Source organism: Nannobrachium achirus (assembly GCF_963921795.1).
Source record: "Nannobrachium achirus genome assembly, chromosome: 5".
Taxonomy (NCBI): Eukaryota; Metazoa; Chordata; class Actinopteri; order Myctophiformes; family Myctophidae; genus Nannobrachium; species Nannobrachium achirus.
In genome coordinates, this window is record NC_137814.1 from 59,883,654 (window position 1) to 59,911,568 (window position 27,915).

The 27,915-nt window shown below is 43.8% G+C and overlaps 1 protein-coding gene across 1 annotated transcript in view; it reads left to right on the forward strand.

The window, feature by feature from the left end:
• Nucleotides 1-27,915, forward strand: part of LOC308285231 (uncharacterized protein) — a gene marked incomplete at both ends in the record, with an annotated part of 72,146 nt that overhangs the window by 20,669 nt on the left and 23,562 nt on the right. Inside the window, 6 exon segments of the mRNA XM_080725950.1 lie at nt 17,000-17,091; nt 17,790-17,920; nt 20,012-20,291; nt 21,480-21,758; nt 23,287-23,421; nt 24,249-24,392. Coding sequence (XP_080582076.1) covers nt 17,000-17,091; nt 17,790-17,920; nt 20,012-20,291; nt 21,480-21,758; nt 23,287-23,421; nt 24,249-24,392 — 1,061 coding nt within the window.

The window sequence follows — 27,915 nt, forward strand, 5'->3', positions numbered from 1 at the left end:
GAATATACAGATATAATTAATTTTCAAAAAACTATAGTGGATCACTGGTTAGTTATGATAAAGGACTTTGATAAAGTGAGTAACTTAAGAAAGATAAGTTACTCACTTTATCAAGTTACACACCATATGACGATTTTAGGCACAAGTACAACAAACTGCTGAATAAAGTCTGATTCCAATAAAATATCTAAAAACAAAATGTATTTCCATAAGGGTGAGAGTGAGTAGAACAAAAGTAAATAACTTTTATGCCTGCAATTTAAAGTTTTTTTTAAAACACATTTTTTGGGGCGTCACGTCACTGACCCACGTATATATGTATGTACACAGGCATTCAGTTGCTGGTTCTAAAGTTATAAATGCTTTGTTTACACATGGATTGTATGTTGAGATTTTATTTGAAGAACAGATAGTTAAGGGCCCAGCAGCGTAGCTTTATCATGCATCTACATTTGATGCATGTGTAGACTCTACATGCACTCTTACAATTATGGATGGCGTAAACAAGCACCTGTGTCCTCCAACACATGCAACACAGGCGCCGGGAGGACATGATGCAGGTAGAAGAGCGCCATATTCTTGTTAAACTACTAGTCTGCAATGGTGGGCAGGAACTTCATTAGTCTTCACTGCCAACAGCACCCCACTGCCAGCGACTTATGGGACATATAGAAACACTGAGCCGAGGGAGAGCAGAGCCCAGGATTACATAGGCAATTGGCACTGGGTGAAAAATGGGTTGCAAAATCGTGGGATTAAAAATTATAGAAAAAAAAAAAAAGAAACACTGAGCCAAAGAGTATTCCAGAACAGGGTTTTGTGCTCTAGAGACGTATGCCTAATTTATAATTTGTCACACAGTGGTGTCCCTTGTCGACAAGATCTGTTCTTTTCATCAAGCAACAATATTGTACACATATAAATGTGGTTTTACTCATATATTTATTTATAATTATACATTAGTTGTATTATAGCATGATTGTTATTCTCTTCAGAACTCAACCTGTGGCCTCCGCTCCGGCCTATATGACCAAATTAGCCAACAGATGCGCTGCGCTGAATTCTTACTAGCCATCAACATAATATCTTAACACGGTATGAATTCATACAATACTTACATGATGGCGTCTAGGTCGCAGCCCTGTCCGGCAACCTGGTGTCTGTAGGCTTTGACCTGATATCTTGCAATTTCCCTGCCCGAGAACGCTTTACAGCAGTCATCTAGGCCTCCTAATGATGAGTGGCCTCTTGTCACTGTGAAATGACACAGAAATAACTGATTATACAAGTATTCTCATTGTCAATGTCAGAATAGCCATGTTACACTTTCAGGTAAATCAGATTTTTAATATAGATGTTTTAATTTATTTATGGAGCTTCTTTTTTTTAACACAGAGAAGACCTTCCACGTAGGTGACAGGACAGTATAAGGAATCTTTAAAACACACTTTTATCTCCTCCTCTATTGGGGATGTAAAGAACGTTTCAGGGTATAATGGTGGTGAGTTCCGAGTGACATTTGGTGACTGCTCCTCTGACAGAGTCGAGGGCCCATTCTCTTCAATTTACAGTGTTCCCCTTAGGATGGAGTTGTAACTGTGGCGGGCCATGGGCCTCCTCATGCATGTGGGGTCACACAATATACACAACATGATTGGCTGTATGTCTGGACGATGTTTCATGTATTGTATTTAGGCGGACACCTCATAGAAATTAGGTATGGTGAAAACAATTCTGTTACAATTACTTAGACTTAACCGTCAATTATTGTTCTGATCTTCTAAAGTTGGAGCACATGTCAAGACATACCTCCTGTTCCTGCTGCCGCACCCCTTCTTCCTGGTGTCATCATGTTTAGCGGGGGACCACCTGATTGAAGATATATACAAAAAGGTTAATAATGATGCTTGTCTGGTTATACCACTCACCCCCACGGCTGTAAATAATGATTATTAGCTTACCAGGTCAACAGAAAACGTTCAGAACTTTCCAGAATTTGAGGGTTTATACACACATTATCATGCACCACATCCCTGACAATAATTGAAATATCAATGATAATGCACCAATGCAGTGGTTCCCAAACATTTTAGCTAGAGACCCAAAAGAGAAATTAGGTGTTTGCCCGGGACTACACAAACTTTCTTCTTACATTTATGTATGGATAGGGTAATTTGATTTATCCATTTTATTGATCAAATACTTTTGAAACATGTTGGAATTTTAATTGATGAAAAGTTTTTTTTTTTTAATCTTCCGATTTTTTAGATATTCTTTGAAATGTAGGAAATTGGGTAGTTACTCGCGATCCATAAAAAATGCTCGGAGACCCAGACATGGGTCCCGACCCACTGTTGGGGAAACAGTACACTAATGAATACAAAATTATGAGCTCTCACTCTCGTGATCCGGCAGGGGTCCATGCTCAAGCTCCCTCAGCCCTATGTTCCCTCAGCCTTATGTTCCCTCAGCCTTATGTTCCCTCAACCCTATGTTCCCTCAGCCTTATGTTCCCTCAGCCCTATGTTCCCTCAGCCCTATGTTCCCTCATCCCAAAATAGGACCCTATGTTCCCTCAGCCCTATGTTCCCTCAGACCAAAAATCTCAGTCCCCCAGGGCATTGTTTCCGACGTCTCATTGTTCTGACGCCTCATTCGTCCGATGCTGGTGAATGCTAACCTGGTGAATACTAACCTGGTGAATGCTGACCTGCCAACGCTGGTGTAAGCTAACCCGTGAATGCGGACCTGCCGACACTGGTGAATGCTGGTGAATGCTAACCTTTTGAATGCTGGCGAATGCTAACCTTGTGAATGCTGACCTGCCGATGCTGGTGAATGCTAACCTGGTGAATGTTAACCTGAAGAATACTAACTCTTTATATGCCCATATATGGCGATCCCTGATGTCATCATTATTAAGGCCATATCTGTGAAGGGTTCACCCCGCTATTACGAAATCCCGCTATTCCGAACGTCGACTTCCATTCTTCGAAATAGCGGTGTCTCCAAATGTTATATAAGCCACGCTTTTCCGAAATGAAAAAGCACCCACTTTCCGATCATTGACTTCCATTCTTCGAAATGGGGGTGTTTGCTCTTCTTCAATAGCACCCCTCTATTCCGAATATAGCCTATATAAGACTATCTTTATATCTGACTTTAGCCTCTCTCTCTCGCATGAGAGAGCATCTCTCTTTCTCAAGGCGGCGGGTGAGCCAAACGTTTGGGAAGGCTTTTTAATACTAGCCAAATAGGCCTATTGTATTTTTACCCCACTACAATTGTATGAAAAGTAAACATAGCTAGTTACTTTGCAGATGTAAATTATGATAGGCCTGGCTATTATAAAACATAGTGCCTTTAGCCCCGTTTTATAGACTATTTGAAAATAGCCAATCTACAAGCTCACAACGCGTCGCGCTGCGCTGTGACACATTGTGAGCCTATTTTGATGTCATCACTTTCGTAGCCTACTTTTACCAAAGTGCATTTTGAATTCCGGACTTTAACTTGTAACAAAGTATTTCAATAATGCAGTAGGCTATTGATACTTTTACCTAAGTAAAAAATCGGAGTAGCCTACGAGAACGGAGAGACAGAGACTAGAAAGCGCTCTATGAGTAGGCTATGATCACATCAGCTGCAGCCCATCCATCATCAAGCCTAATTTATCTCCGTCCCGCGATGATGATGCGTGCAGTCCTGCCAAACTATTGCGTGATGCCTGATCAATGGTTGTGAATGTGATAATCGATTTGGGTGCACGGTGGTCGCCCGCAGTGAGTGCACCTGCTGGCTGGCTGTGCTGCTCCTGCATTATTCAGTCTGAAAAGTCATCCAATAAACTGAATAAAGACTACTATGTGAATTGTGAATAACTCTTTACCTATAGGCTACTGTGCTGCTGCTGTGATGCATTTTGAAGGTCCATGAAGAAGTAATCCGTTATTTGGGGTGACGACAACCAGAATGCAGAATAGACTATCATTAAAGTTTGGCTGAGAATGTAATATGGTTTAAATGATCTAATGTAACTTTGAGAAGCGCAGAGCTGGTCAGAGTCAATCAGACCAGCTGCGGGACTGCTGCGCTAATTGGGTTGACTCGTTGACCTAGGCCTACTTGCGCTATTCGGTTTATAATTGAAAAATGGAAATGCATTGACAGTAGGCCTATTAATTCATTTATCAAAATATCAAAATTCATTAAATTTGTCCACACAGCAGTGTGGAAGGAAGACAGGCAGACAGACAGACAGACAGACAGACAGTCAGACAGACAGACAGACAGACAGACAGACAGACAGACAGACAGACAGACAGACAGACAGACAGACAGACAGACAGACTGATTGATTTCATTTTCCCATTGCAATCATCTGGGGACCCCCCAAAATAATTTGGTTCCCAACCCACAGGTTGAGAACCACTGATAGCCCAGCTCCCAGTTACAGCAATGCACAAGCCAGATGACCCCTAGCTGGTGATTTTTTTCTCTCTTTTTCCCTGAGATAAAGGGTGACAATTACATTGCTAAGGCTAATCCTAAAAGAAAAACCTGTCTTGCCTGTTTCTCCTTTCATTAAAGTAAATGGCACTGCTTATGTCTAACACATTTAGTTCAGTTTTCAGTTCAGTTTTAACCTATTCTCTGAGGATGCAGGACACCGAGTTTAGCCTCTATGGGCTAATGCACTGCTTTCAAGGAAAAACAAACAAAGGTGTGAATTACTCCAGTCAATGAATCAATTAGCGCCGGTCATTATTTGCTTTCAAGGAAAAACAAATAATAGATGTGTGAATTGCGCCGGTCATTAGCTCCTGCTGTGCCATCAAACAAATATGGTACACCAATTAAGGATCAAAGCAAAGGCAATTGGTGGTGATCGAGGGTTTCGGTCTCGGGAGGTTTGAGTGGAGTTTTTGGTGTGGGGATTCGACCAGAGATGACATCTGCTAATTAGACTACAGTCTCACAGCTGAAAAAGTGAACTGCGCTGAACTTCATGACAACTAGGCCTACTATAGCCTAACTACTTTCTAAACGTCAAGGAGGGCGCTCCACTAATCACGTACAACCGATTTGACACTATAGGCCTCCTTCAAAATTGGTCTATCAGCTCATAGCGCGGCAGCGCACGGCGGTGCACAGACTTCGCCGATGCTCTGTGTGTGTGTGTGTGTGTGTGTGTGTGTGTGTGTGTGTGTGTGTGTGTGTGTGTGTGTGTGTGTGTGTGTGTGTGTGTATTGGTAATTACTTTTATCGTTATCTTGATGTCAAAACTTTTTTGCGTTTACTTATTATTATTTAATTATTATTGTCATTTAAAACTGTCGTCATTGAAATAAATATGCCATCTCAGCTGTTACAGAACACTGTTTAATTTATCGCAAGAAAGTTCTAATTTGGTTTGAAAAGTAGGCTATGAATGAAGAATGAATGAGCTTTATTACCGGTATATTGTTGCATAAAACAAGTTCAAGAACAACGAAATTGGAGCAAACCTTTATTGTTAAGACAAAACAATAAGTTACATTTATAAAAAAGTAGGCCTATAGATAGCCTACGAAGTAAAAAAAAAAGTCCCGTTCAGTTCAAACAGTGGGATAGGTCTTTGAGGATGCTGTGGGTCTTTCTGAGAAGTAGCCTACATAACCGGAGAAATACAGGTTATTTCTGTGCTTTTCATCACTTGAAAGCAATAGTAGCGTACACGGCACGCACATTGGCATCAGGCCGCAAAAAGTAGCTGCATTTTGAGCTTGTAAAACGGCTATTTTCATCAATTTCATGGATGGTTGAAGTGGTTAGACTACTGTAAGTTTTGTAATAATAAATGCAAGCACAAACGCAGACATTCGTTTAGAATTAGGCTAAAGGGAGGGGGACGGTTCTCTATTCCGAAACCCCCCCTTTTCGAAACCCCCCCTTTTCGAAACCCCCCCTTTTCGAAGCCCCCCCTTTTCGAATTTTGATTTTCGGAAAGGGGGGGTTCCCGAATTGCGGTCGGGACCTCACCATTCCGAAAATCTGAATTTGAGCAGATTATTCCACCAGCAGGGCTTAAAGTGAGCCGGAACGGCCGGAACCCCCGTCAACACTAGGGCTTTGCACATAAAGAGTGCTGCTGCATTATATCCTATATTAATTATATTATGGACGTATAATTGCAACATGTTGATAATAAAGTGAATAATAGGCCTATTAGTTATATGGACGTATAATATGCATGACGCACTGTGCGTCCTGTGCGTCTGGGAACACATTGCCAAATGGCACCAAAAAAAGAGAAAAGAAGAAAAAAAAAGGCCAAGCCGATCATCATCATAGATTCAAAGCTCCGCCTAAAAATAAACACGGAATGCATGCCAGAGAATAGCAGACCTCCAAGCTCAGAGTCACACCGGGCACATCCGCGACGCGATCTGAGTGTGTAGGATACTGTATGACTGAAGCTTGTTGTACAGCCAGCTGTTCTCAGCGCCGCGGCCGCCGCCGTCTATATTGGCCTAAAGCTGCGTTCAGCGTCCGTAGCCTACTTTATATTAGGTTATATCATTTGGAAATACCCAGCAGCATTTGGGAAGGCGCACAGCCTCCCCTAGCCTTCATTACGCGCCGCCTATCTCTCTCTCTCTCTCTCTCTCTCTCTCTCTCTCTCTCTCTCTCTCTCTCTCTCTCTCTCTCCCCATCTCCCTTTAGGGTACACACCTCCATTCCGAAACCCCACCATTCCGAAGATTGACTTCCATTATTCGGAATGGTGGGGTTTCCCATTGTTCTATAAGACCCCACCATTCCGAAAATCAGAAACACCACCATTCCGAATATTCAGTTTCATTTTCACCCACCTCCATCCACCCCCACCAACCTCCACCCACTTTCACCCACTTTCACCCACCTCCACCCACTCTCAACCTCCACCCAATTTCACCCAACTCCACCCATCTCCACCCACTTCCACCCACCTCTACCCACTTTCACCTACCCCACCCACCCACCTCCATCCACCCCACCCACCTCCACCCCCACCTGTACCCACATCCACCAAGTTTCACCCAGCCCCACCCACCTCCACTAACTTTCACCTACCTCCATCCAGATCCCTTCAGCCACCCCACCCATCTCCACCCGCTTTCACCCACCTCCACACACCTCCACCTACTTTCACTCACATCCACCCATTTTCCTCACCTCCAACCATTTTCACCCATCCCCACCCACCTCCACACATTTTCACCCACATCCAACAAGTTTCAGCCACCCCCACCTACCTCCGCTCAATTTCACCCACCTCCATCCACTCCATCAACCTCCACCTACTTTCACCCAGCTCTATTCACTTTCCCCCAACTCCACCCACTTTCCTGCCCCTTGGAGTCGGGTGAAAGTGGGCGGAGGTGGGGGGGCCAAAGTGGGTGGATGTGTGTGAAATTGGTTAGAGGTGGCTGGGTTAAAGTTGGTGGAGGTGGGTGAAATTGGGTAGAGGTGGCTAGGTTAAAGTTGGTGGAGGTGGGTGGGTGGAGGTGAGTGAAAGTGGGAGGAGGTGGGTGGGGGGGTGAACGTGGTTGAGGTAAAGTGGGTGGAGGTGGGTGAAAGTTAAAATAATTAAAATTTCGGAATGGTGGGGTTTCGGAATGGAGGTGTTTCGGAACGGTGGTGTTTCGGAATGGTGGGGTTTCGGAATGGTGGTGTTTCGGAATGGAGGCCCGTCCCCCAGGTGACATACTGTATAATGAAGTGCTAGAGAACCGACACACTATGTAGGGTTCTTGTGTGAGACAAGTCTCATTTTACATGAATGAATTTGACCTTTGACCCTCGCAGATACTCACATTGCAGGGCCCTGTCTGTGGTTCTTATGGCAAGCAGAAGAAACAGCAGAGTCAGGATCACTGCACACCATCTGACGATCTCTCTCTGGATGATGAGCTCTCTCTGCAAACCTGGAGCATATTGGTAGGATAAGGATATTATAATACAATACAATTACAACCAGTAAGACTCCCTAATCGGGAGATAAGCGACCGTCAGGTCGCAGTGTGATTTTAGGCCAAAATGTGTAGGAGCAGTGTCCAAAAATGTGTTTGAAAAAATCGGCCTGATGGCGGCGCTATTTGGGACAGATCCATGTTGATGAGATGAGTGTAGACATACTGTGTTCCGATTTGCGTGATTTTAGGGCAACATCTGTAGGAGTAGTGGCCGAAAATGTGTTTTAAAAAATCGGCCTGAAGGTGGCGCTAAATGGGACAGATCCATGTTGATGACATGAGTGTAGAGCAAGTGTGTACCGATTTGCGTGATGTTAGGGCAACATTTGTAGGAGCAGTGTCCAAAAATGTGTTTGAAAAAATCGGCCTGATGGTGGCGCTATATGGGACAGATCCATGTTGATGACATGAGTGTAGACATACTGTGTACCGATTTGCGTGATTTTAGGGCAAAAATTGTAGGAGCAGTGTCCAAAAATCTGTTTAGCAAGAATCGGCCTCATGGTGGCGCTAGAAGAGGGCCATGTGAGAATTGATTGGAGGTTGTGGTTTGGCAGGCAAGGAGTGTGTGTGCAAAATCTGGCATGGATCGGGGCAACGGTTGCGGAGATATGAGCAGGGCAAAAGTGTGACGTGTGACGTGTGACTGACTGACTGACTGACTGACTGACTGACTGACTGACTGACTGACCGACGGACTGACGGACGGACAGCCGGTGGAGGTTTTGATAGTAAATGCGACCTGACGGTCGCAATTACAATAAGGTTGAAATTAAGCAATATCACAGGAGAAGGTATGCTTTACTGTGGTTATTGCAGGAACGAGGCAGTGCTGAGTGGGGAAATCTCGATATTTCCACTTTTCATTAGTTCGACTAAGGGTTAGGGTTAGAGTTTGGTTTCAGGGTTAGGTTTAGGCATAGTTTTGCTGAGGGTATAGACGGGTTTCTTGTTTACAAACATTGAGACTAAATGCACAGCTGACTGTATCATGTAATCAATTCCGTCCAATCCCCAAACCTGTTGTTTTGGGGAGCGCCTGTTTCATTGGCTAATTTTGGTACTGACCCTGCGCACGCATCTAGTTCTTATCAGTGTAACGTGGACCAGAAACCCGTCTATGGGTTTGGGTTAGGTTTAGGCATAGTTTTACTGAGGTTATAGGTTTGGGTTAGGTTTAGGCATAGTGGTTAACCTTAACCAGGTTAGCATTCACCTGCGTTGGCAGATTAGCATTTTACCAGGTTAGCATTCACCAGTGTCGAACTGAGCTGAGTTTGGTAAGCGGCGCTGAAGTGCCGATGAAGTGCCGATAATCACCGATAATCACAGTAAAGCACGACCCTCAAGTGTAATATTGCGATTATACAACAGTTACCTGTAAAAAAAAATAAAACATGACAACTCCATTTCATTGTAATTAAGATATTCGATAGAAATGTATACATTTTTAATGCCGGATTTAGCAACTACCGGTATGTCCCTGAACTTCCAATGAAAAGTGCTAGTTGCCGCTTAGCATAGTGCTGGGACAGTACAGTGCACAGCTGATTCTTTTATTTGCTGTGCCATCATGCTGGTTTGGAGCACGGGTAGATTAGCTATTTTAACCAATCAGATTGCATCGTCGGAACTACCTGTTGAGTAATAGGAGTTTTAAAACGTCTGCGAGACTGAGAGATTGAGCAAGCTGTCATTCCCAACATTGTCTGTCAACATCAACTCAAGTCACGTAATATGGCCTGCTCCAATCACATCAGCTGAGCTCATTGATGGGCCCCTTTAAAACACTCCTCCTCTGTTTAACTCATGCTCTCTGTTCAGGTCACACACAACCTCCCCGACACACGGCGCAGGGTCACTCCTAATCGTCTATTTTTGCTATTTTATTTCTGTATATGCATTGTGGCCCTCTGAAAATGAAAAAGTGAAAATATAGTGGCCCTCTCCATCATCCAAGTTGCCCACCCACCCCTGTTCTATATTCTTCATATTCTATACTAGCCCTTACCCGTTCAAAGATATGAGCTCTGAAATGATGTGCAGTGTGTGGGTTATGGGGTGTGCACTGTGCACACAGTATATGAGGGATGGAAAGTAACTTTAACTGGTGCTTACATGATAATATGTAGGAGCATCAATGTAAGAAATACCCGTTTCGTTTAATGGCTACAGAGATACTGTGTACCGATCTGCATGATTTTTGGACAACATCTATAACGGGGCCAGACAACCCCCCCACCCGCGTGTGCGCGCGCACACACACACACACACACACACACACACACACACACACACACACACACACACACACACACACACACACACACACACACACACACACACAGCTGGTTAAACATGTTGCCTCATGCTAGATGCAGAATAGATAAGCCTCATGCTAGATGCAGAATAGCTAGTAGATACACCATAAAAATGCTAATATACAGCATATGATTTGTGAAAGTGACAAACGGGCTTCACAGTTATGTCAGGTGTGTTCATATGCTTATGGTGATGCGATTTCAGATCAATTGCTCCAGCCATTGAGGAGAAACGCTGTGACAGACACTCAGACACTCAGACAGACACTCACTCAGACATTCCGAAAATTATATGTTAGATCTATTCATATCAATACATACTACTGCATTTATGTCAAATATGTCAATAATTACTATGGCGTTCATCCCATGGTGCAAAGTCTCTTGAATTGAACTTTAATATGATCTGCTTCAATGTTTAAATTCAAAGAACACTTTCTAAAAAAAACGGCACAAAATGAAATGTGTGTCACAAGCTGCTATAGTTTCCAAACCTTTCATGTCGAGACACAAAAGAGAGACATTTCCCTGTAAGCCAAACTAGTGAAAATAGCACAACTACAGTATAAGCGCACAGCACGTTGCTTTGTGCCGCGTTGTGAGCTTGTAGATCGGCTATTTCACTACGTCTTAATTAAATACTTCTAATTTATGACAAGTAGCTTTATTTCTCAAAATGTTTATTTACGGTATTAATTTATTTATTCGCAAAATTACTGACAAAATAAATAAATGTTTCGTAATGCTTTTTTGGCAATGTTTTGTTTTTTTAACGTTTTGAAATTATAATAGTGTAAAAAAAGAAATGTAGGGAACAAAAAAATAAAGTATATTAATAAAATAGTTCAATGTTGAAAATGTCCCCTTTAAGTAATATTTGACAAGCATTATCTACCATGTAGGCCTACATATGCATTGTAGTAAGTGTAGTAAGTCATGTACTGTATTTATAATATATTTAGACTGTATCTTACTCACATTGTCCAATATTCCTGTGTTGTCACTGTTGCACTCTGAACTGAAGTCTGTTCCAGTCTGACTTAATTTATTGTCAAACAAAGTGGTTTTGGACACACTTATGATTTACGTACACATACACACGCACGCACTCTCTCTCTCTCTCTCTCTCACACACACACACACACACACACACACACACACACACACACACACACACACACACACACATACACATACACACACACACACACACACACACACACACACACACACACACCATGGCGTGCGGGACGGGGTCAAAATGAACAAGCACGTGTCACACACACACGCGTGTGCTTTGATGCCTGAGCTGCACCGCATGCACGTGTCGTGTACACAGTACTTTCGCATTGACCCACAATGGGAACACGACCCGAGTACACGTCCACAGGTGGTCGTGTACCTTCCCGTGTGAAAGTGTACGACCACACGTCTACGTGCAGACTTATTGACCACAAACATCAATAACAATAAGTCCTCGTTCTCACGACAGGAGACAAAACACACTCAGCTCCCCACATCCTGCCTCTTTATAGGTCACAGAACCCTCAGGGGCCCTAAAGCCTCTCTACAGGTGCAGAGTTGCAAACACTTCCTTGATCAACTTTTATCTTCTATACAATAGAAGTGCAGTTACTACACACTCCTCTCATGATATGGTTACAGTATATGGGTAAATTATCCTTCTACAGCACTGCCACCCAAGTCTGGAATTCCTCGACTCCTTCCCTTAAAACAATTCACCTTTCAGGAGGCCAGAGGCGGAGGTAGTTACGGCATCACTTCTCCCATACGTTACCCCACCTCTCTTTTTGGCTCTATTTTGATTGTCTTACTCTTAAGTACCAACTCTTATGCCTTAACTTAAAGACCTGTCCATACGGTCTCCGACCACCAAACTTTTCGTCGGAGAGTTCTGACTTTCCGAGGTGCAGCTTTCCGAACCCTAATTCGGGGTAATACTTTTCAGAAGATGCGCGTTTTTGTAGTTGAACCGGACCTTTCTGAAGAAATGTTCGGTGGTCGGAGACAGTATGGACAGGCCTTTAAGTTAAGGCATAAGAGCTGGTACTTAAGACAATCAAAATAGAGCCCTATAGGGTTTTATAATTGCGGTGAAATTTGAATGTTTTTTGTTGCTATATTTTATGTCCATGAATTGAATACCAAGGACCTCCAACGGAAAGAAGACTGTAAAGGGCTTATTTGGGGCTACACACACACGCACGCACGCACGCACGCACGCACGCACGCACGCACGCGCACGCGCACGCGCACACCCACGCACGCACGCACGCACACACACACACACACACACACACACACACATCGGTGTGTAGGCGTACTAGGCGGACATCTCTGATCGTCTGGGAGCGTCAAACTATTCCCAGGTGGACGCATATTAAAGTGAGCAAAGGGCAGGTGTGTGTGTGTTTCCCAGTGATGACATCTGGCCCAGGGGTGATGAAATAGTGAGCCGACAGGTGCAACTGTTGGAAAATAATTAATTTGCAGTGATGAATGAAGCCATTGAGTCTTATTAATTAACAATGACACTGTTGTACAGTGACATAATACAGATAGGGACGGGCAACCAAAAATCGAAATGGTTGTTAACTCATTCTGTGCCAGATGCCAAAATGGCTCCAAGGTAGCTGTGCCGAGATTTTGTATGTTTTTCTTTACTATGCAATGAAAAAAAATGATTTTTTTTTTATAATTTTTTTTTCCGCCACAGAAACAGACACAGTTGTTGTGATTCAGTGGCAAAAAGAATTTTGTCAATCGGACAAATGGTTCCAGAGATAGAGCTGTTTGAATGAAAAAAAGTGTCCATCCACTAGAATGGACACACATGAACACACATTTTCTCAATCAGCTAAACGAGGGAGCGAACACACAAACAGAGAAAAGCATCTCTCTGATCTCAGGTCATTTTGACATCTTTAAAAAAAAAAAAAAAAAAATGATTTTTTTTTTTTTTTCTATGTAAAAAACACAAAAACCGTCATAAGCCGTCATTGGCACACAGGGCTATTGGAAAAAAACCGTCATAAGCAGTCATTGGCACAGAATGAGTTAATACAAAAATACCCCAATATGTAGATATATCAAACATATAATTTTCCAAACTCACTCACGCTCTAACGCTCTAACGCTCTAACGCTCTAACGCTCACGCTTATCTACGTTTATCTATTCACTCGCTTTAGCAACTGATCCCAAAGTTTAGCCATAAATTATGACTCCGGAGAGGATGCTAATATGCGGAGGTTATGTCTCTCCTGGAGTTATAAGCCAGAGTCATATGGCTCTCGCTGGTTGAGCCCCAACGTCCATACTACGCTCAAAACATGTACATATCAATAAGTTGCTCACCGATCCGTCGAAACAGCTTTATATCTACCGGATCGCACACTCGTTGGCATGTGTTAGTCCATATGTTTCTAATAAATTAATGTTTACTAAAACTTCACTGAGTCTCATCGCTTTCCTTGTTTTTGAACTGCTTGGGTAAAAATGGCCGAACATATCACGCGAGATGAGTAAAAGCCTGGCTACGCGAGGCTACATATCACGTGACGTTGATCGCCGTTGCGATTCGCTCATACTAGGACATGACGTTTTTGTATGCGGAAGTATTCCAACGTTCTGTAGTTCTGAAGCGTTCTGAAGGCGACGAGGAAACGTGAGTCTCGGAGAAGTTTTAGTAAACATTAATTTATTAGAAACATATGGACTAACACATGCCAACGAGTGTGCGATCCGGTAGATATAAAGCTGTTTCGACGGATCGGTGAGCAACTTATTGATATGTACATGTTTTGAGCGTAGTATGGACGTTGGAGCTCAACCAGCGAGAGCCATATGACTCTGGCTTATAACTCCAGGAGAGACATAACCTCCGCATATTAGCATCCTCTCCGGAGTTATAATTTATGGCTACCCAAAGTTCACATGGTATTGGCCATTAGCATTATACCAACGCTGACGGAGCCCGTTATTTCATTTCTCCCAAATTAAAGCTGTTTATTAGCGTTTCCTTTGCCTGTTGTCATGGTTACGGTCCGTTCCTCCAGGCCATGGGATCTGTAGCCCCACACACACACACCTCTCTCTCTCACAGTTAGGAATGTGCATTCTCTCTCTCTCTCTCTCTCTGTCTCTCTCTCTCTCTCTCTCTCTCTCTCTCTCTCTCTCTCTCTCTCTCTCTCTCTCTCTCGCTTTTACCAGGTGCGTTTGATATGTGTCTCATCTTCCAACGGGTATGAAAAAACGGAGCAAGCGCATTCATACTTCTATTCACCTAAATTTGCTGTTAAATTATTTGCATCATAAATATACACTCCTCCATGAGCTGCTCCTTACATTATGATGCGCCCACATATTCTCACGCACGCACCACAGTAACTTTCCCCACAACCCACACTCTGCACATATTTTGGAGCACATATCTTCGAACGGGTAAGGTCTAGTCTGAATAAACTACAGTATTTGACTTAAGTTTTTATAGGAATAGTCCTTTAATTAAACACAGCAAGCCAAAGTGGAGACTACCCTCAATTACCGCTCTCTCTCTGAACCCACCATGAAAATAAACACATTTTCTTCCTCATATTAATTTAATAATAAACACAACATAAGAGACAGTGGTGTGGTCGTCTTTGAGCAGTGGTCATCACCATGCTGGCTTGGGCTGGACATTTTTGTTAAAATTACATTTTTGCAATAGACATGAGTACACAAAAACACATGAAGAGCTAGCCCTGAATGACCATTTCAGGACTATAACTCTGATAGTGAACCAAATGGACCCTTATATGGGTCCATTTGTACAATCCATTTGTCCTTGAAAATAAAACATTTAAGAACCACTGTAATGAATGGACTTCTAATGTGTCATAGTTTGTAATAGTATGATGTAGTAGTAGTAGTAGTAGTAGTAGTAGTAGTAATAGTAGTGTCATGGTGAACAGTCTCATACATATTCTGAAGAAAACCTGGAGATGCACAAAAGAAGAACATTAATGGTGTGTAAAAACAAAATCTTAAACGTGCCATGGACAAGGCCAAGTCTCGCCGCGGACACATTTGTCCCTGTACAGACAAGACCCCTGTCTTTGAGGTCGGACCCAGCATCTATTGGGCTGACGGGGCTGGTGTACAAGCGGTGCTTGGTCAGATTTCGTCCCTCTCTTCAAGTGACCGTTACGATACAGCTGGCCATTGATAACACAGAGGCCACCCCACTGACAACTAGAAACATGCGTTCCTCGGAGGGCAGATCTCCACCAGACTGAGTTGCCGCCTATCCATTTTGTAGTTGAACCGACCTTTCTGGAAAGTTCGGTGGTCGGAGACAGTATGGACAGGCCTTTAAGTTAAAGCATAAGAGCTGGTGCTTAAGACAATCAAAATAGAGCCCTAGGCCGGGTTTTATATTGCCGCCTATCCAGGGCCCGCACAACTTGGAAGTCAATCATATCCGACCAGAATTTAATGAAAAATATCTGATGTGTCAGCATCTTTATTACGAGCCTCTGGGGATTATGTGTAAGGATTAATGCGAGTAGGAACAAAAAGTGTTTTTTTCAGGAAAATATGAAAGATCTTGACAAGCAGAAATGGCCGGGCCTATACGGGGAGTAGCATGAAACTAGGAATCCTGGGCAAAATGTGTTTTATTGTACATCGAGCAGTTCAAGACTAATAGGACATAATGCCACATTTGGGGCGGAGCTTCTTTTAGAGTACTGGGAGTGTTTGTCCAAATCACTCCGAGCAGTCCAGCGGTGCCAGAGATTAGCTGTTACACAGACGGATGGATGGACTGACGGAAGAATCACAGGAGTAAAACTCACAGGAGTAAAAACATGAGCACTCACATTCGGTTGTCCTGGCCTGACAGAGATAATTCACCTTGTGGCCCAAAGCTTGAATTCAAAGTCTGCTGACTGTGGTTGACATTTTGCACATATGTGTTAGTGTGTTGTGGGGATTGGCTCCCACTCGCCAGACCAACGCACACATCGTCATGCCAATAGGGCTGAGCCCGATTGGCAGGGCTCAGCCTAGGAAGTGCCGTCAGACTCGAAACGTTACCAAACTTGAAACTGGGAGCAGCAAATTTGGTGTGCAGACTATTTTTCTTACTTATTGCATACTGCTTTTTAGTCCAGCACCCAGCCTACATGGCCTTGGATGTGCATGCCCTTTCTGGCGGTTTTTCAGCCTCTATTTCCAGGCTACACATGCACTCTATCTCACAACAGTGAACCGCTATATACCATAAAAGAAACAGGGCTGTATGTGATTATTATTATCATTATTGTTTTCGCCAGGCGTGGCCAAGACTATGTATTCACCCCTGTCCATGATCCGTGTGTCCCACCCTGTGAGGCCTTTTACATCCGCTGCCTTCAAAGGATCCTGGGTTTGTCATGGGAAGACAGGGTGCCCTATATTGGAATATACGACCGGACCAACACACCCAGCATTACAGCGCTCCTTGCACAAAAACATCTCAGATGGGTTGGGCATGGGTTGCCAGCCCACCGCCTGCCTCGACAGATCCTATACGGCCAGCTTCTAGATGGTCGAAGGTCTGATGGGGGCCAGAAAAAAAAACGTTACAAGGACCACATTAAAACTCTCCTGAAAAAGTGTGATATCAAACCACCAGCACTAGAGTCCCTGGCTGTTGATCGCCACACCTGGAGCTCTACCTGTCACCAGGGAATCACTCATCTAGAGGAGAAGTTTACAGAGAGGAGAGTACAGCGACGTGTGCAAAGGCACCAACGTGCTAAAGGTCCATCGACCACCACTGCCGCCTTTTCCTTGCCCCTACTGTGACAAAGTCTGCGGATCATGCATCGGTCTGAGCAGCCACCTGGCTATGCACAGACAAAACCAACCACAATAATCAACCCAACATATTCTTTTGGAGCATCGTACGTCATCATCGACATCGTAAGTGTGTGTGTGTGTGTGTGTGTGTGTGTGTGTGTGTGTGTGTGTGTGTGTGTGTGTGTGTGTGTGTGCGTGCGTGTGTGTGCGTGCGTGCGTGCGTGCGTGCGTGTGTGTCCGTTAGTCCATCACACACAACCTTTCTGTCATATGACAGGATTACTCATGTATGTCAAGCCCTACCTCTACCTCTGCCCTGATGGGTAGCATGAAAGATTACGTAGTGGCATCAGGTGGCACAGGGGATGGCACAGAACTGATGGGTGGTGTGAAAGGTTACGTAATGTTCTTAACAGGTGGGCACAGGGGATGGCACAGCACTGTGTATAAAATGTAACAACTGGACAAAGGCTTTAGAGGAGGGAGGGGGGTTTAGACAGAGGAGGACAGTCATGAGGGCTTCTCTAAACACACACCTGCTTTCATACATGTACTTGACCTTGATGTTGTTCTCTTCATTCTCTGCTTTGTCTTCCTCGCCTTCCTCTTCTTGTGAGTTACAGGAGCAGTTTAATCTCAACAGAGTTTACCAGGCAGGGGACTTGGTTCTGGGAGGCGTCTTTAGGATCCACACCATCCCTGTCTACTCTGAGCCGTCTTTCACCAGCAAGCCACGGGAGCCCACTTGCAAAGGGTGAGTATATGGTGGGACCTGCAGAGAATGTTAGAGATGCAGGGTCTGAAATTTCTAAAAGGGCCTTTTGGTGAAAATATCGAAAATAGCAGACCTCCAAGCTCACAATGCGTCTTGGAGGTCGGCTAGTTCCGGTACTTGATACCACACTAAACTAAGCATAATCAAGTGGATACTGAGAGGGCAATTCTTTCAACATAAAGTTGCTGCATTCAAGTTCAGGAGAGTTTGGACAAGGCGATTCTCTTGAATGCTGCCTTCAGGTATGGCATGGAAAGAGGCCATTTCTTTCACCATAGTAAGAACTGCATTCATGGTCTGGAGAGGTAACTTTTTACAGATGGGTAAAAGGCAAGCCCCCTTTTATATATATATATGTGTGTGCACATGCCTGGTGGGAGGACAACAAGATAAAAGCACATGTGCTGGACAAAATGTTAAAGTGGTTCTCAGTTTCCAACGGGAGTCGAGACCAAGTCGACCAGATAAAAAGAAAAACAAAAAATCAATCCTCATGTGATAGGTACTGTGGAGACAGACACAAAACATAGAGAGAGAAGTGGCATGTAGCAAATGGTCTAATCTGGCCTTGTGTTGGGGAGGTGGGGGGTGGTCAGACCTTGTGGTCAGTGGGTATTATCCTTTTTTTTGTGCATTTTTTGCATTGGTTCTCTGGACATAATTTAACATCTTGAAAAGTTTCTAGTTCCTGCTATTATTTGCACAAGATTGACACATTCACCGTACTATGGGTTTACTTACTAAACCATTTACACACATCATCATTCAGGATGAGGTCCTGAATGAATGGGCTCCTCATAATATGGGTATAATACATTATAATGCATTCTAGTGACTCTTAAAAAGGTGCATTCAGTGATAATGAAAGTGGCCGGGGGTCATCTTGTCCCTTACTGAACTTACAGCGTGGAAATGTTTAGTTTTTTATAGATTTCTTTATAGATTATAATTATAATGTTCTCGTTTTGATCATTAGAATCACTGAATATCGGTAGGCCTACGTCTCCAGCTTCAGGATATGTATGATACTGATTTACTACGAGACTGTGGCATTTTATGAGTTCAGCTGTTTACAATTGGCATTTTAGCAGATGTTCTTAATTCAGAGCGACTGTGGTTCTCAAAACTTTTATTTTAACCATCATAACCAAACATCATAACATAACAGCCATACTACCCTGATTGGTCGAGGACTGGCTGGCCACCTCTGAAAACCGAATCTAGCTATGCTCGTAACACGGGCCATGGTGGAAGTCCTTATATGGTCAGCACACATTCTAGTGAGGAGAATGAATGGAAAATGTACCAATTATATTTTCATTTGAATGAAATACAATCTCTGAATATACCTTTAACTCGAGTGGACTCGGTGTGGGAAGAGTCCCGAGTCCCTTAGCCCGAGACCGAGTCCAGACCGAATAAAATCTTGGGCGAGACAGAGTCAATAAAAATTCTGACTCGAGACCTGACTCGAGACGAGTCACTGACTCAAGTACTACAACACTATTTGCATGTACCGGTATATTTATTTGTTTGTACAAAGACAAACTTTCAAAGTTTAAATTAACACTCTATGTCAGGGTTCCTCAATAGGCGGCCCGCGGACCATTTGCGGCCCGCGGGGGGCTACTGTCAGGCCCCTATGGTGGTATAAGAGCAGCAACAACACTAGTATATCGTCGTTGTCGGGTGGAAACCTTGTATCTCCAAATTTGTATGTTCTTTCGCAAAGTAAAGCCCTGCTTCATCATACAAGGCTGTCGCACAAAAGTAGTGAAAACAGCAGATCTACAAGCACACAACGCCTCGCATCGCGAGGCGTTGTGTGCTTGTAGATCGGCTGTTTTCACTAGTTTAAATCATTTTTAAAATGATTAATGCAAAACAAACGGTTTCGGACATACAAGATTTTCACCCGACAACGACGATATCTGAACTGTCGCTGGAGTAGCGGGAACGCCAACGTCGCCCCCTGCAATGTTGTGTCCCGCAGCTTGGTACCCTAGACATAATTCGGCACTTGGGGAAAACTAATTGGGGAACCCTGCTCTATGTGTTAAGATTCTGCAGCCAGTGCTTCAGGTGGGCTCAGACCATGGCCTTTGCCATCACGGAGATCAACAGAAAGAGCAGCCTGCTGCCCAACGTGACTCTGGGCTACAGTGTCTATGATAACTGCACCCCGTTTGGAGGCGTCTGTGCAGCGCTGTCACTGCTGGGGAGAGAGCGGAGCTTTCAGCTGGAGGAGAGATGTGTGGGCTCTCCTCCCGTGCTGGGCATCGTGGGAGCCGTCACCTCAACCACCACTATCGCCATCGCTAGGATATTGGGTTTGTACAGGGTGCCCCAGGTAGGTTTCTTGCTCTGACCCTCGTTTAATATCACCAGTCTTATGCTACTGAATATTGCACTGTTTGGGCTATGTTTGCAGCAAGAGATTTATGTTTTTCTACTTTTGAAACAAAGCTCTAAACGACCAAAACGCAGAAATACAGAGTAACATTTTGTGCAAGTTCCAGACAGTGCGCAGACTTTTTTTCTTTGATGTTTATCAGAGATGGTGATGGTGTGACAATGGTGTATATTACAGATTCTAAAACATTCCTTGATTCTGATATGAGACTATAACCCACACCTTGAATCAATTTATATAAAAGCCAGGTGCGCTATTTCTTCCCACTGTGCCGTGAGGCTGAACTAGAGAAGCGAGCGTTTGATTTTCTCTCAAATCCTGCCGTGCGGGTGCTTCTAAGCACCGCCCGCATGCATAGGACAATAATGGAATAATGGAATGTTATAATGTTCATGTTGCAATATTGTGACCGTTTTAGAAAAGCAATAAGCCACACAAGGCTTGTGGTTACCGGGGTATTATACACCGGCTGAGAGGGTCGGAAACACTCGGCTATTGCCTCGTGTTTCCCAACGCCTCTCAGCCGGTGTATAATACCCCGGTAACCACTCGCCTCTTGTGGCTTATTGCTTTAGTAACAGAGCAGAACAATGGGCTATTACACTACAGAACAATGGTGTTGTGTTTTTAACAGGTCAGTTATAGCGCTGCCTGCTCCTGTCTGAGTGACCGGAACCAGTTCCCATCCTTCTTCAGGACAGTTCCAAGCACTGCCTTCCAGGTGACCTGCTACATAGCAAAGCACTGATTCTCCCATATGTTCATGCCATTTTATGTATTTTTGACATTTCAATTACATACGTTGTGATGATCTAAACAATACAGATCATTCACCACTACATGAATAATCAAACACGCTGTTTCGCAGCAGCATTTTATGTATAAGGTCAAACATGAGATCGGACATATTAATTGGTCAGATGGTTGGGCTGTGTATATTTTTTTAGAACATATTGAACTTATTCAAAACCTAGCAATAGATTGATTGTGTTCATTTTTTATTATATATTATCATTAACATCTTAGTGATGGTCCCACTTGCAATATCTTCAAAGTCCACCACGGGTTAAGGGATCGCCGACCTATGATGATAAGCACTTCCCCCTCCATTCCTCATCCGATCAGGTGCGAGCCATGCTCCAGATCATGAAGCGGTTCCAGTGGACCTGGGCAGGGCTGCTGTTCATCGACAACGACTGGGGCCACGACGCCGCCCGCATCCTGCAGCATGACCTGGTCCAGTCCGGTCTGGGCTGTCTGGCGTACGCGGAGGCTCTGCCGTATGAGCTGGAGAGCAACGACCCGGCCAAGCTTCAGAGGATCGTCACCGTCATGAAGGAGTCCACGGCTCGCGTGGTCCTCGTCTTCGTACAGGAGCACATCATGATTCATCTCATGGAAGAGGTTGGGGTCAGGGGGCAACATTTAGTGTTTACATTTAACCTTAAATTCTATTATTATTACGCGGCTTGTTTGAATGCTTGATTCTGGTCAATCGCTGAAATCAGAGGTCTCATATTTCTGGATAACAGACCGCTCCACTCTATAACAGACCGCCGCTAATTAAAGACTAATTAAAGAACACCTGCTGCAGTCAGCTGCATTTCAGATCATGACAAGTGACAAGCCAGTGGGCCAATTACATTAGTTATATTTCGTCGTTGTCGGGTGGAAACCTTGTATGTCCAAAACCGTTTGTTTTGTATTTATCATTTAAAAAAATATTTAAACTAGTGAAAACAGCAGATCTCGGCTGTTTTCACTACTTTTGTGCAAACGGTTTAATTTTTACTTTTGTGCAAACAGTTTAATTTTTTCCTAATGGCCGGCCTGGACCGGCCGGGAATGAACCGGCCGTTCGGGAGTTGTCCCGCTTTTCCCAATGGCCAGCACGTCCCTGGACGATACATAACATCCCTTCAGTCGGTCTGTTATGTATCGTCAATCACCGCGGAGCCATTCATTATGACTTACTTATTTTATGCATATCAGGGGTGGCTGTGGCTCAGGAGGTAGGGCAGGTCGTCCAATGATCTGGGGGTCGTGGTTCAAATCCCGGCTCCTCCTGTCCACATGTCGAAGTATCTTGGTCAAGGCATTGAACCCAACAGCCAACACCGCCTCCAATGGTGTTAGCTTGCCAGTTGCCACCATTGATGTGGGAAGTGAGGGCGCTGTGGCGTTGACTGTTTGCCGCTTCGCTTTTATTATTATGCAACCATTCATTTATTAACCACCACTTTCAACGTGGCATCCCTATTTTGTGAATACTTGTCATTACATGTGAACACTTTAAAAAAAAAAATCTTTTCACCCCCCAAACAAATAATAAAAATCTACAAGCTCTCAATGGTTCACTTGGTTAGAAATGGGGCTATTTTTTTGCCACCTCCTATGTCTTTCTGAAATTACGCCTCTGGTTGGGGTCACGATTCATGTTCATTAGACATTCATAATTATCAAGGCATCTGAACTAAATTATATTGAAGTGAATAATATATATATATATATATATATATATATATATATATATAAATGCAATTTAAATTTAAATGCTCACCAATTGTAGATTTTCCACACTTTTCCTTGGAAAAGTGCAGCGCACACGGATGCTTCATTTCCTACGTGTGTTTATACTGTATACCCCAGGGGTGTATCAATACATAAAGATGTTGTTGTTGTTGTGAATGGGTATGGTTTACCAGCTTAATATGTTGGTGTGGAAGCTCTGTATTTTAGTTTTGTATAAAGAGAAGAAAATATTTAAAAAAAGGTTCATTTGGTACGGGCTGTTCGGCTTAGTATCGACTATGTTTATATTATATACTGTATGATATACAACGCATATTGGCATTATTAGGTGGTAAAGCAGAACGTGACAAGGCTGCAGTGGATAGCTGGTGGCTACTGGACATTCTCCACCACACTGCAGTCTCCTCACTTCATGCCGTTCCTGGGAGGAACCCTGACCATTCATGTGCACCGTGGAGAGATAGCAGGACTCAGGGACTTCTTGTTGAACATACATCCTGACAATGACCCTGACTACAGACATGAAAACAGCATGGTATGTACAGGCCTGTAGTGTTTAAGCTGCAATTTATGTTCTTAAACACGCAAACCCTTCATGAAACGGGAATTCTTGTAAAGCTACTTTACCACCCAGTTGTTGTTGCAGTCTTTCAGTCCGAGTGTATCAAAAAGGCAACTGGGTTAAGGTAGTGGAAGTGATTGGCTGCGTGGAGGTGCCGAAAGTCGGGTGGAAGGAGATACACCTAAACCCAATCTGAGTTCCCAGAGGTAACTTTTTCAGCCACTAGGGGGCGAAAACTGAATACCTAAACCTAACCTTAACCACCAGTAAGACTCCCTAATCGGGAGATAAGCAACCGTCAGTTCACATGTATACACAAAGAGGCCTGTAAGTGCCATTTGTTCCTGGGGTGCCGGCCCGTCTCTCCCGGTGGCTCGGGGGCCGAGTTACGGCATTTTTAGCGGGCTGCAGTGGCGGGGGTCCGCTGCTAGGTGGCGCTGAACACACGACTGTCTCTGCGCCGCCGAGATGGACGCGTGGGTACCGGCCCCGGCTCTCCCGGTCGCTCTGGTGAATACTAACCTGGTGAAATGCTAACCTGCCGACGCTGGTGAATGCTAACCTGGTCGGACCACCGGGAGGTCGTCTCCACCTTAACTCAGTTGCCTTTTTGTTACACTTGGACTGAAAGACCTGCAAAAAAACACTCTCCCCTTTACCACCATTCATTTGTTCACGTGTTAACATTTTGTGGCAGACAGCATGAATGCTCAAATATGCGAATGTTTACACATTTAACGTGACATGCTGTTCAACACTTGTCGTCAAGCATAAATTCAGTCTTCATTGTGTTTCTTCAGGTGAGTCAGTTTTGGGAGCACACCTTTCGGTGTAAATTTGCTCCCCTTCCGTCAGACTGGGTGGATGCTGGTGGAAGGGTGTGTACTGGACAAGAGGACCTGGGAACAGCAGAAAGTGCTCTGTTGGATGTGTCTAACCTCAGGGTAGAGTACAACGTGTACAAGGCTGTGTATGCTCTGGCCCATGCTCTCCATGACATGTTGCAGTGTGTGCCAGGAAGAGGGCCTTTCACTGGGCACAGCTGTGCCAGTTTGAAGACAATACAGCCATGGCAGGTGGGCTGAATGGAGGGTGTGAGAGGGTATGTGTGTGTTACTACTAGTACTACTACTACTACATTATATAGTATACGTAGTAGTAGTATAGCCATACATTCTCAACAATCTTATTGCTTATCCGCTTTTCCCCAAATGAGTGCTCGTTTGGGAAAACAAGGAAATACACTGAGATTCAGAGACAAGCTGGAGTAAAACACTTCTTTATTGAAAGATATGGACCGAAACATTCCGGAGAGTGTCCTGATTGATAGAGAACAGTTGGAGCAAGAAGGGAAGCACCTTATATTTTGCATTTGTGCATGTTTGGAGCAGTAAGGGGATGAAACGGGCTCAGTGACAGTCCATTGGCACTCTTCTTTATAACCCTGTAAGAGTGAACACGTCTTAAAGGTCCTCTTACGAGCGCTATTATTTATGGCTAGTAGTAGTAATAGTACTAACCTACTTTATTGCTCTTTGTTATTTTGCTCATCAACATTTCTAGCTTGTGCATTACCTGGAAAAGGTGAGCTTCACCACATCATTTGGTGATGATGTATCATTTGATGAGAACGGTGATCCTTTACCAATCTATGATGTCATGAACTGGGTGTGGCTCCCTGATGGAAGCACAAAGGTTCACACTGTGGGTGTGTACAAGAAATCCCCGTCTGCAGGTGAAGAAGTCATCCTTGATGAAGACAAAATCTTCTGGAACTTTGAATCCTCAAAGGTCACTTTGACATTCTAAAATAGCTAATGTTGAGCTATAGCTAATGATGTGAATGTGATGTATTATTAAGAATTTACAAATTAATCCAGAGCGATTTACAATAAGCAAGATATACATCAATACAATAGGCAAGGTAATACATCAACATCAATACATCTAATGCACAGAAATATCAATCTAGGAAGAAGAAAATAAGAAGAAAGAAAAAAAATATAATAGGTAGACCAAGCACTATTATGTCTGCTAAGATGCCTGGTCTGAAGGTAGAGATGCAGCCTCCATCTGGAATGCTCAGAGATTGGTGCTAAACTGAACAGCACCCTGTTCCAAGGCCCGAGCACCACACAGTGGTGTGAGGTCCCTATTGTAATTAGGGCCCGAGCACTACACAGTAGTGTGATACCTATTGTAATTGTAAAGATTATTCTTCCGCCGAATGAATCGCGTTTTTGAGGCACTAAACATACTCAAAAAGTTGCGCAACTTTACACACACATCAAAAGTGGCGAAGAATTATGTATTTAAAAAAGGGGGCGTGGCCTAATGGCTCAATAGCGCCCCCTACAAAATTGGGCAGCACCACTATACGGTTTCAACTACATGTACGAAAATCGGTACACACCTGTATCATATCCGGACTCACAAAAAAGTCTCTTGGCGCCACGTCCGAAACCAAACAGGAGTCAGCCATTGTTACTTTTGGGCAGTTTTCATGTGTCGCATTTTAACAAACTCCTCCTAAGGGTTTAATCGGATCAAATTCGCTCGGTATACACAAGACACCTTAATGATGAAAAGTTGTGCGAATTGTGTGTTTTCGTAAAACGGCGAGACTGTGGTGAAGCGTCAAACTTTCTTAGGCAAACAGGAAGTGCCCCCTCTTCTGATTGGTCGATACTTGATTGTTCCTTTTTTGGCTATAACTCAATAAAGTTTGTCGTATACACTTGTGGGTGGTGTCATTTGACTTGTTTCAGAGTTCTTCACCTTAATTGGTTTAACTTAGCCCCGCCCCCTCTTCTGATTGTTCGATACTTTATTTGGCTATAACTCATCAACCGCTTGTCGTAAAAACTTGTGGGTGGTGTCATTTGACTTGTTTCAGAGTGCTTCACCTTAATTGGTTTAACTTAGCAACGCCCCCTCTTCTGATTGGCCAAAACTTTTTTTTGGCTATAACTCATCAACCGTTTCTCGTAAAAACTTGTGGGTGGTGTCATTTGACTTGTTTCAGAGTTCTTAGCCTCGCCCCTCTTCTGATTGGCCGAAACCTTCCCTATAACTCATCAACCGTTTCTCGTAAAAACTTGTGGGTGGTGTCATTTGACTTGTTTTAGAGTTCTTGGTGTAACTAAGCCCCGCCCCCTCTTCTGATTGGTCTATATTCTATAGTACCTGTGCTGTGGGAAGAGCTGCGAGGGCCCGGTCATCGCTGCTTGCAGCTTTAATTAGGGCCCGAGCACTACACAGTAGTGTGAGGACCCTATTGTAATCGCAATGTTTCTTCTTCTTATTGTTCTCCACAAAGAATCGCATTTTTGTCGCGCTAAACTAACTCCAAAAGTTACGCAACTTTGCATGCACATCACAAGTGGCGAAAAATGTTGTATTCTAAAATTCGCAAAAGGGGGCATGGCCTAATGCACGTAAACTTGTGGGTGGTGTCATTTGACTTGTTTCAGAGTTCTTCAGCTTAATTGGTTTAATTTAGCCCCGCCCCCTCTTCTGATTGGCCAATTTTTTTTTGGCTTTATCTCGTCAACCGTTTGTCGTACAGACTTGTGGGTGGTGTCATTTGACTTGTTTCAGGGTCCTTCAGCTTAATGGGTTTAACTTAGCCCCACCCCCTCTTCTGATTGGCCGAAACTTTATTTGGCTTTATCCCGTCAATCGTTTGTCGTACAAACTTGTGGGTGGTGTCATTTGACTTGATTAAGAGTCCTTCACCTTAATTGGTTTAACTTAGCCCCGCCCCCTCTTCTGATTGGCCGAAACTTTATTTGGCTTTATCTCGTCAATCGTTTGTCGTACGGACTTGTGGGTGGTGTCATTTGACTTGTTTCAGGGTCATTCACCGTAATTGGTTTAACTTAGCCCTGCCCCCTCTTCTGATTGGCCAAAACATTATTTGGGTTTATCTCGTCAACCGTTTGTCATACAGACTTGTGGGTGGTGTCATTTGACTTGATTAAGAGTCCTTCACCTTAATTGGTTTAACTTAGCCCCGCCCCCTCTTCTGATTGGCCGAAACTTTACTTGGCTTTTTCTCGTCAATCGTTTGTCGTACGGACTTGTGGGTGGTGTCATTTGACTTGTTTCAGGGTCCTTCACCGTAATTGGTTTAACTTAGCCCTGCCCCCTCTTCTGATTGGCCAAAACTTTATTTGGGTTTATCTCGTCCACCGTTTGTCGTACAGACTTGTGGGTGGTGTCATTTGACTTGTTTCAGGGTCCTTCAGCTTAACGGGTTTAACTTAGCCCTGCCCCCTCTTCTGATTGGCCAAACCTTTATTTGGCTTTATCTCGTCAACCGTTTGTCGTACAAACTTGTGGGTGGTGAAATTTGACTTGATTAAGAGTCCTTCATCCTAATTGGTTTAATTTAGCACTGCCCCCTCTTCTGATTGGCTGAAAATTTATTTGGGTTTATCTCGTCAACCGTTTGTCGTACAGACT